General features: G+C 51.4%; 1 protein-coding gene across 3 annotated transcripts; it reads right to left on the bottom strand.

Annotated features, from left to right (window-relative positions):
* Positions 1–2,053: 2,053 nt before the first annotated feature.
* On the bottom strand, positions 2,054–9,196 carry Fbxo27 (F-box protein 27). 3 transcript variants are annotated; one of them, XR_007588195.1, is made up of 7 exons: positions 8,103–9,196; positions 7,524–7,904; positions 6,224–6,335; positions 6,044–6,139; positions 4,357–4,492; positions 2,698–3,079; positions 2,054–2,627 (listed from the first exon to the last, which is right to left on the bottom strand). XR_007588195.1 is itself a non-coding variant. In XM_050119304.1 (6 exons), exons 1-6 carry the CDS (start codon positions 8,143–8,145, stop codon positions 2,936–2,938), a joined length of 912 nt encoding a protein of 303 aa, XP_049975261.1. In that variant the 5' UTR covers positions 8,146–9,196; the 3' UTR covers positions 2,054–2,935. The 3 variants fall into 3 exon arrangements, 1 of the variants encoding a protein (XP_049975261.1); XR_007588196.1 differs by having other exon boundaries at positions 8,245–9,195; XM_050119304.1 differs by having other exon boundaries at positions 2,054–3,079.
* Positions 9,197–10,601: the final 1,405 nt, after the last annotated feature.

The following is a 10,601-nucleotide window of genomic DNA, read 5'->3' as shown; positions in this document are numbered from 1 at the left end:
CTGGGTGCTGCCTCAACCACACTCTCCAAAACACACACTCTTCAAATACTGTGATGAGGCTGATCTAAAACATAATTCAAAATGCATTGAGTTTAATGGACTGGATGTCACAACATAGTGAAACCTTCCCTATGCTGTAAAGTACAGTTATCTCCAGTACAGATGTGGACCTGATCACTGTTACCCAGGTGTGTAAGGGCCAAAATAGCCCCCCAATGACAGTGCTGGTAACAATATCCTGAACAGAAGGACTGCTGTTGGGTAAAGAGAAGCCTAAAGGTGGGCTCGTTTAACAGGAACCTCCCTTACTCTGCCCTCCAAGGTCTGCCTGTGGCTAGGGCATCTGGCTCTGGGTCAGTCCTGAAAGACCTGGACCCACTCAGAGATTCCATCCTGCGGTCATACAGAATCTGCTTGCTTTTCACCTCTGCCCACCCCAAGCCTGGGAGGAAACAGCCTTGGCAGCTTGATCTCCAGGAAACGACCCTGGGGATGATCTGGTTTGGTGGATTCACTGTAGCTCCTCTTACAATGGGGCAGGCTAGTTTGTAAAGCCCCTTCATTTGGTTAAACTTTTGCCAGTTTCTGAAGCTTACAATAGCTTGGCTTCCAGAACTAAGGTAACTCGTTTTTCCAGATTCTGATGGACCCACCCTCATAGCTGATGTAGACAGCTTGACAATCCAGACTGTGGGTATTCATCAGTTACATGGTCCAGAACCTCTCCTTTCCTGTAAAACCCCTAAGAAGGAACCCAGACTTAGCCACATGGACCTGAGCTGTCCTCAGAGCCCCCATCAGGCTGTTGTCTGTCTGTGACATTAACAACTTCTGTAATATACCTGGGGTTGGAGAGATGGGTGAGAGATTAATGTCATTTGCTACTCTTCCAGAGTGGCTCCCAGCTGTATCTAACTGCAATTCTAGATCTGATGCCCTCTTCTGGTCTCTGCAGGTACTGCACACACACAATGCACAGACATACACATAGACAAAATACTCATACACATAAAATTAAAAGCAAATGAGTTCAAGGCCAGCCTGGTCTACATAGCAAGTTCCAGTACAGGCTTCAAAGCTACCTAGGGAAACCCTGTTCTGAAAAACAAAACAAAACAAAAACAATAAATTAATAAATCTTGCTGGGCAGTGGTGGTGCACGCCTTTAATCCTAGCACTCAAGAGGCAGAAGATCTTAATGAGTTTGAGGCTAGCCTGGTCTACAAAGCGAGTTCCATGATAGCTAGAGAAACCCTATCTTGAAAAACAAACAAACAAAAAATCCCAAACAACAAATAAATAAACAAATCTCCTACCTAAAAAGAAAATTTGGGGGTTGCAGAGATATATCCATGATTAAAACTGAGCGCTGTTCTTATAGAGGACCTGAATTCAGTTCCTAGCAGGAGGTGGAGGTAGGAGGATCAGAAGTTCAAGGTCATGGTTGACTAGACAGAGGTTTGAAGCCAGCCTAGGCTATGCAAGATCTTGCCTCAAAAACAAAACCAAGACCTGAAAGAAGCTGGGTATGTGTGACCTATAATGCTACCATTTGGGAATCTCAGGAAGAAGGATTCTCATGAGTTCCAGGCCAGCCATACCATATCAAGACTCTGTCTGATAAAAAGATCAAAATAATTGGCTGCCTAGATGGTTCTGTGGGAAAAGGTGCCGGCCACCAGGCCAGAGAGCCTTAGTTGGGTCCCTGGGGTGTACAGAGTGGGAAGAACTGGTTCCTTCAAGCTCCTCTGAGCTCTACATGCTTGCTACGGTGAACATGCACCTCCGCCAAGCACAGAAAGCATGTGTGCTCATGGGCATGCACACGCACACGTACACACATATACACCACACACATACATACCACACACGTACACATACCACACACACATGCAACAGAGGCAGGTGAACGCAGCTGAGGCCAGGCTGACCTATACAGTGAGTTCCAGGCTAGCTAGGGCTACATAGTGAGACCATGTCTCAAAACAGCAATAACAATACAACAAATCATAAAAAAGACCACAACAAAGAAAAAGATATGAACCAGTTTAGGTAAAATAATCAATTTATTACAGTGCAGTTGGCAGACAGATATTGCCGGTATATTATTCTCTCACTGTTTGAGAAAATGATAAATAACTTTAAATATTACACAATTACAGAGGTCCCTGAGGATCAGGGCCGGGGCTCTAGGCCCTTCTTCATTGTTTGGGGCAGATACCCCCTTTAATGAGGAGACCTGGGTGTAGCCATGTGCGCTTGGGTTCACAAGTGAGTTGGAATTTTGCTAGCCGTTAAGTTCAGACATGAGCGGAGGGCGTCAGTGAAGGGACAACGCAAGTCCCTGAGGCAGAAACAGGGGGACAAGGAGGCAATACTGGGGATGCTTCTTGGTTGGTAGACTATACGCTTGGCTTGCACTAAGCCCCTGCTCGCCCCAGCACCGCACAAGCCTGGGAGGTCCTGGTGCATGCCTGCACTCCCAGCGCTGAGTGACAAGGGCAGGAGGCTAGCGTCATCCTTGGTTTTCAGCTGGGATACCCGAGACCCTGCCTCAGAAAAAGGCTGGGGATCAGTACTGAGGACAGGGCAGCGAGAGACTGAACCGAAACAGAGCAGCTTGTGACCTCCTTGAGACGAGCATGCGCCCAGCACCCCGCTCTACCCAAGCAGACTGAAACAGAGGCAGCTTGTGACCTCCTTGAGATGAGCATGCGCCTGACACCCTGCTCTACAAGCAGCAGCAGTGGGCAGAGCTGATGGAGGACTCCAGTGTTCGAGACTCTGAGCGTGGCCAAGCAGGAGCCTCCACTGATCCCAAAGTGACATGTGCCAGGAAGGTTTGAGCGCTTGATTCGTGAAGGATTCCAGTCAGCAGCCCCAGCTCCTGGAAGGCACAGTCAGGCTGTCTTGTCAAAACGGTGGTGGCCTTTGACTAGGACTGACAGACTTGCACAATCACGCTGGAGTTGGTCACTCTGGCCCCATAGTGGCCAGCCCAGAACTGTGTGTCCTGGCCCCAGTGTTCGAAAGACACAAAACGGACACCCCTCCTGATGTTGGAGAACACATGGCTGACCTGGAGGCAGAAGGAGACAGTCAGTCTGTGTCACAGTCCTCCCGGCCACAGCGCTTTCCCAGATGGCGGCCATGTCGCTGCCTAGTCCCCTTCTTCTGAAATCTTGCCATGCTCTCATTAACAGGTGGAATCTAAGGGTAGGTGTGTGACAAGTCCCTGTCATCATGGGTGACTGAGGCAGGAGGATGGCCTAGGCTGCACAGTGGGGTCCAGGACAGTTGGGTTATATAGCAAGAAACTGTAGCAAAAAGAAACAAACAAAAACCTAACCAAATAAAAGAGGTTTTATCAGCAAGAATGTGGCAGAAATTCTAGGTGTGGCTGTGCACATCTGCCATTATTCCCAGCATTTGGGAGACGGAAGGAGCGCAAGGCTAGCCTCAGCTACATAGTGAGTTTGAGGCCAGCCTGGGCTACATAAGGCCATGTCTCAAAAAGAGAGTTACAGAAGTGACCTTGAGTGGGCTTATTGAGTGACCTCCCAAACTAGATCAGAACAGGCCAAATGCCTGAAGCTTATGTCTCCTGGCCCCCTAACCGCCATGGAAGAAGTCTGCCTGCCCTGGGGCAGCCATGATGTGAGGAGTCTCAGTGCAGACTGGCCCAGAGATCTCATGGAGGGGATCTTTCACATCATGGCTGCCCCAGGCCTGCAGACTGCCGGTTGTCATGGTCACCCACCGCCACCAGCCCTTCAGCTCGTGTCACAGTCTGAGAGCTATTGTTGGGCCAAGAGACACTTCAGCCAGACCTGCCCAGCCCAGCTTTCTCCACGTCCTGGCAGGGCAGGGCTAGGGAAATGGTTCCGTTGATAATGGGCCTGGCACACAAGCATAAGGGATCTGAGTTCAGATCCCCAGCACCCAGGTCCATGCTGGCTGTGCTGGCATATCTCTGACTCTAGTGCCGGGGGCAGACAGGCGGCTCCAGCTTGTCAGCCAGACAGCTAGCCAATCAATGAGCTCCTTGGCAGTGAGTGAGCTCCTTGGCCGTCTCAAAAACTAAGGTGGAGGATTCTAGAAAGACATATGGCATCCATCTCTCTGCCTTCCACATATCAAGGACACAGACAGGCATAGCCCCCCCATACACACGCACGCACGCACGCACGCACGCACACTCACACACATACATACACACACACTAAAACACAAAGACGAGAGACAGTAAAATGACTGCAACTGGTCATGCAGCTCTAACTGTGGCGACGGGACCATCCCAGTCCCCACCACCCCTTCCCCACCCAGTGAGCGGCTCGTCTTTGGGCAGAGGCTCACCTGCAGGTAGATATTGTTGTTCCATTGTTCAATGGGGTCTGGCACAGCCGAGAACTTATCTAGGACGTTCTGGTGAGCATCAAGAAGCTTAACAAGGAGACGATACCTACAGCCACTGTCGTGTCGAGCTCCCCACCTGTGGGAAGGGGAGGTCTGAATGTGTCACCTCTTTCTGATGTAGCTGGCCTCCCTGTGGGTACAAATTAAGTTCCTCAAAGGGGTCTTTGGCGGCTGGCAAGACTGCTAAATCAGAAAAGTGCTTGCCACAGAAGGAAGAGGACCTGGGTTTGAACCCCAGAAATCATGGAAGAGCTGGGTGTTAAACCAGATGGTGGTGTTGCGTGCCCTTAATCCCAGCATTTGCCCTTAATCCCAGCACTTGGGAGGCAGAGGCAGGCAGATTTTCAAGTATAAGGCTAGCCTGGTTTACACAGCAAGTTTCAGGATAGCCAGGGCTACACGGAGAAACCCTGTCATGAGCCCCCTCTCCCCCACACCAAAAAAAGCTGGGTGTTGCCAGATATGTTAGCACACAGATTTAAACTCTCTGTATGCAGAAGTAAGTGGATCTCTGTGAGTTTGAGGCCAGTCTGGCCTACAGAGACCTCCAGGTCAGCCAGGGTTACACAGGGAGACCCTGTCTCAGAAGAAAAAGAAAAAGCCGAAAAGCCAGAAAGAGTGATACATGCTTCTAACCCCAACGTCGGGCAGGCAGAGGCAGGTGGACCACTCCTAAGGAATGCTACTAGGCTGGCCTCTCCCCTCCACCAGAGGCGCACACACAGAATCTGCTCTGAGTCCAGATCTTTTGAGATGCGCCTGCTGACTTCGAGGAGTAGTAATTCCAGTTGTCACTGAGGCTGATACGGGAGTCTCAAGGCTAAGACCAGCCCGGGCACCTTGGTGAGACTGTGCCTCAAAATTAAACTAAAAAGAGACCTGGCACACGTGGCTTAGTGTTGGAGGCGTCTCCTGGCACGCACGAGGCCCTGGGTTTGATCCCCAGTTCCTGTTCTAGTCTCTGCCCCCAATAAAATGGCCTTGGGAAGATGATCTCTGGGCGTTTGTGAAGCCATGCCTGCCAGGAGTGTCTCTATTGGAGACTCCAGTCCTACCAAACAGTCCACCAGACAGGATAAAGGTTAGTCCTGCCATGGATAGGCGTGGGTGCCACCTTAGAAAGATCCATAAAGCAATTTAGAGCTGTCCGTGAATGTCACTTCACCCGGGGGCTGTGGTTAACCACGTGGGCAAGCAGTTAATTGGTCAGGCATTCTATGAAACGCCAATAAAAATTGTGTACAGGGAGTTGGCGCTGTTCCAGGCATCTTAAGACACAGGACTATCAGGCCGGTAACACTTGACCCCTGGGAAAGAGGCCATGTGATCAAGGCTCCACAAGGGGACCCACACTTTCACACTTACAAGGCCCTAGCTGTGTTTCATGTGAACTCATTTTATTTAAGGTCTTTTTGGTTGTTGTTATTTATTTATTAGACAAGGTGTTGTTATTATTTATTTATTAGACAAGGTGTTGTTATTTAGCCTATGCTGGTCTTAAATTCACCTGTGCTGTCCTGGGATTGACCACGCTCCTTTTGCTTCATTGTCCTAATTGCTGGGATTACAAGAGTGTGCCATGGCACCCCAGGGTTTAGCGAATGACTCTCCCTGTCCCCAGACTCACCAGTCAGAGACGGCAATCTCCACACCGCCACTGTCCAGCAGCTCTGGCCACAGACCCTTCTCCTCCAGGTCCACGACCTGCTTCTTGCGACACCAGCTAGGAAGGCGGGAGAGAGAGGTCATGAGAACAGGCAGGCCTTTCTCAACGAGGGCTCTGGCCCTTGGGGAATGGGGCTTCTACCTGAAGGAAGTCACGAAGCAGGTCTGCGAGGGGGCGCCAGGCACAGGCTTCATGTTCTTCTCCACCACCCAGCCATCTCCGCCGTGCTGCACCATCCACTTGCGCAGGCCTTCTGTAAAGTAAAGCAAGGCTTAGGGAGGGCGACCACAGAACCAGGGAAACTGAGGCATTAGGACTGATGTCAAATTCAAGCACCCCCCCCCATCCGTCACAGTCTGAAATGGATTAAGAATTCATGACTGTACAAGCTTGGCCTATGACTGCCCCTACCTGTGCCGTGACCCTTGAGTCGAGCCCTTTCGTACACACTACAATAATTTTAAGAAGTTAAAAATGTATGTCTGTGTACCATGTATATGCCTGGTACCTTGGGAGCCCAAAACAGAGGCCAGAAGAGGAAGTGGGACCTCTCTTGGACTCCTGGAGTTACAAATGGTTGTGAGCCTCCGGGTGAGTGTTAAGAACTGAATTCAATTTTTCCTTTTCTCAATTAAAAAAAAAAAAAGAACTGAATTCAGGTCCTACAGAGGGACAACCAGTACTCTTAACCGCCATCTGTCCAGCCCACAAATAACAACAACAAAACCTACTAAAAACATTCAAAGGTAAGAGTTGCCAGAGGACCTAAAATACATTCCCAGCTCCCAATTCCAGAGGCAATGTTTTTCTTTTGACCTCCAACAAGTACACATATACGTTAATGAAAATACATTTAATAAATGCAAAAGTCAAACAAAATATATTTATGTACCAATTTTAATTGCTCATCATTGGCTCCCAGGATAAGGAGTTCGTTCCCCTCCCAAGCTCCCTTATGGTTGGTCAGGTCCTTCCAGTCACTCTAACTGGGTCAAGTGTGACCTCACTTCTAGCCCCTCCCTCTGCTTTCTTGCCCTACCTGTCCCTTAGGCCCCGCCCATTACATATCTTGTGACTCCGCCCTAGCCCCTTTCACTGGTTCCCCTGTGGCTCACTCCTCCGGACCTCCTATAGGTTTTCTTGGGGCCCTGCCCTGCATACTCCCCCATCTGGCCCACTGTGATCCCGCCCCCATCCTTTCCCATTGGTTCACTTATGACCACGCCCTCACCCCCATCCACAATTATCCTGTGACTCCGCTCCTCATCCTCTCTCATGGATGCTCGCTCCTTCGTGGAGCCTCCCCCTCATGCCCACCCATCGCTTATCTTGTGACTCCGCCCTTCATCTCTTCCGGTGGATTCTCTCGTGGCCCCGCCCTTCACCTTGAGCAATGGTTCTCTCCTGGCCCCGCCCTAGCAGCACTTTCGGGGCTCCTCACCTTGACCGCAGGGGTTGCTGATGAGGTTACGTCCAAGCGGTCCTCGCAAGCAGAACTGACCCAGCGGACAGGGCCTGTCTTCGCGGGCCGGGGGCAGGCAGCGGCGGGCTAGCGTCAACAGGGCGCGGCCGGCAGCGCTGCGGTCCCGGGCCAGCACCATGAGCCACAGGGCCTGGCCGTCCACCAGGGCACGCCAGGCACGGCACACCCGGCGACAGTGCAGCAGCAGTGCACGCGGGGGCACGTGACTCAGCACCAGCAGGAGCAGCTCCGGGGGCAGACGGCTCAGGTCTAGCGTCTCCCGTGGATCGAGCTCCGGCGTGGGGACCCGGGCCCTGGAAGTCCAGGAACCCATGGTCCCCGTGCCCCGCCTGGTTGGGACTGCAGGAGAGGAGGGGGTCAGATGTCAGTGACCAGAAGCCTCCGCGACGCGCAGCTTCTGCTGCCCTGCTTTGCAGCCGCGCGCCCCGAGATGCCCCAAAGCCATCCGCTGCCTCCCACGTCCCCTCGCCGCCTCGCTGTCCCCAAGCCTACTCCCACCCCGCAGCTGCCACCCCATCCGAGCCCGCTGACGCTCACCAGCACCCCTGCCAGCTCCCCTCCGCGGCCTGGAGGACCGCATAGCCCTAGCCCTGCTAACGCCGCCGTTGTTGCCAGGTGGGACCTCTCTGAGACTCGCCGGCCTCTCATTTCCTAAAGTCCCAGCCCTTCCAGACCCCACCTCCTTCCTGCTGAGGAACCGTGGGAATCCAACTGATAACACAGACTGTGCCGGGCTCTGGGGTAGTTCTAGCGAGCCTGCAACAATCCGCTACTTGGAATGACCCTAAATCCGCAGTAGAAGCCTGGCATCTGGCAATAACTATTATTTTGGCTAGGCTTCCTAGTGGGAGGCTCCACCCCTAAACGCCTTGAGCCAGTCACCTTTAATGTCAAACATAATCATTCGTGATTTACAGGAAAAGGCAGGCTTTAGAGGAGGAAAATACCCCCCCCAACCGAAAGCAGCAGATAAAGTTTTCTGTTTCCCTTTGCCAAGTTAGCGCATCTCTGCCCTCACATCACAGGAGAGAACGCTGAGGCTCGCAGAGGCCAAGTGGCCTCGCGAAGTGACCGCCCAGCTAGTAGGTGCACATGGTTTTTTCCTTTGAGACAGTATCTCGCTTTGTAGGCCTGGCTGGCCTGGAACTCACTGTGGCAAACTCACAGAGAGACCTGCCTGCCTCTGCTTTAGGAGTACTGGAACTAAAGGCATGTATGACCGGCTTTTTAAAAATTACTTTTCATTTTTTTTATTTGTATGGGTGTTTTGCCTGCGTTTATGTCTCTGCCATTTTTGTGCCTGGTGCCTGGGTTGGCTAGAGGGGACATCATCGGGATACCCTGGACCTGGGGGACTGTGAGCTCCTATGTGAATGCATAGAACCCAGCTCCTCTTAGAAGAACAGCCAAAGTCAGCACGCCAGCCCTGGTTTGCAGCTGAGTCCCAGGTAGGGCCCATGCTGTCCTGGAGCTCACTTTGTAGCGGAGCGAGCCTTGACTCTGAACCTCTGCCTCTGGAAGGCTGGAGCTCCAGGCAAGCACCCTAGACCCTGCTAGCAGAATCTCTTCTTCCCATCAGTCTATCAGCTCTGTGGAATGCAGATGTATGCAGAGATATATGAGTCATGTGCTCCCTAGTGAATGTCAACAAATAAAACTGAACCTGGCTTCCTGCACACACTGAGCTTGCTTTGTGGGGGGAGAGGCGTGACCAACAAAATAAGTAGATACAATAGACAGCCTGTGTGTATGTGTTCATGGCAACATTGTTATGTCCAAAGTGGTCGTGCTGGTGACGATGTCCTAAACAGAAGATAACCAGGAGCCCCACTTAGACCACCAAGAGACTCCTTTAATCCTCCCAAAGGACAACCACCTTGTCAAGGGCTTCCAGTGCTCGGCCAACCCAAACAGCCTGTGCCACCTCAAAGGCCCCACCCTGCTGACCTCCAGGAAATCCTTTCTTTCTACCAGTGGGGCGGTCTAGTTTTGTGGTCTCACTGTACCCCAAACACAAACTTGTGGAGGCCCCTGCTGGCTTGTGGGGGCTGATTCTCTTCTCCTTGCTTTTGTGGGACCTGGGGTCTTGTACTCGGGTCTTTAGGCTTGGCAGCAACCACTTCACCCACCCATCTTTCCCCACCAATCTTCGTGCGTCCACCGTCAAGAAACACTTTACCCTTGAGACCTTCAAAGGCATTTAAGAGAAGATCGGTGTATCGACCACTTAGTTTGAACAGCTAACCTCCTGCCAGGCTCCTTTTTTCTCTGCTTCCACCCACTCTTTCTCCTTGGGCTGTTTGAGGCAAAGGTCAGACATGAGACTTCCTGTTCATAACAATGCAGGACTTTTCATGCCGTGTCCAGGGTGGAGGGAAGGCAACTTCATGGCCCAGCTGTGGTGCTGTACATCGGCCATGCCAGCACTTTGGAGGTCGAAGCGGGAGGGTCAGAAGTTCATGTTCATCCACTGGTGTAAATATGTAATTCAAGGCCAGTTCAGGCTCCGTGAAACCATCTTTAAAGATCAGGGGGTGGAGAGCTGGCTCAGGTGTTAAGAGCATGTACAGCTCTTGCAGAGGACTGCAGTTCAGTTCCCAGCGCCCATGTCCACCTCTAAGGGCTTAGAACTACCTGTAAGTCCAGCCCAGCTCTTGGAGGTCTGATGCCCTCTTTTGGCCTCTTCAGGCACTGCACTTACCAAACAAATTTTAGCTAGTTGTGATGACTCAGGGCTTTTTTTAATCCCAGAACTCAGGAGGCAGAGGCAAGTGGATCCCTATGAGTCTGAGGCCAGCTGGTCTACAGAATGAGTTCCAGGGCAGCCAAGGCTGCATAGTGAGATCCTATCTCAAAAGAAAAATCTTAAATTTTTTTGTATAAAATAAAACAAATAGTAGCAAAGTGTAAACACTGGCCAGTTTCCCTTTCTAATTCCCCAGTTCTCTTCCCAGAAACAGTCCTTGTCACTTCTGCAATTATTTCCTGGGTTCTCTTCTGGAGAAAAGAAATATACAGAGTTGAGAACATAGTGGG

Source organism: Alexandromys fortis, unplaced genomic scaffold, assembly GCF_014885135.2.
Source record: "Alexandromys fortis isolate MF-2015 unplaced genomic scaffold, M_Fortis_MF-2015_v1.1 scaffold_140, whole genome shotgun sequence".
NCBI classification, from domain to species: domain Eukaryota; kingdom Metazoa; phylum Chordata; class Mammalia; order Rodentia; family Cricetidae; genus Alexandromys; species Alexandromys fortis.
The sequence above is the reverse complement of the archived record's forward strand: the minus strand, read 5'-3'. Positions and strand labels throughout refer to the sequence as shown.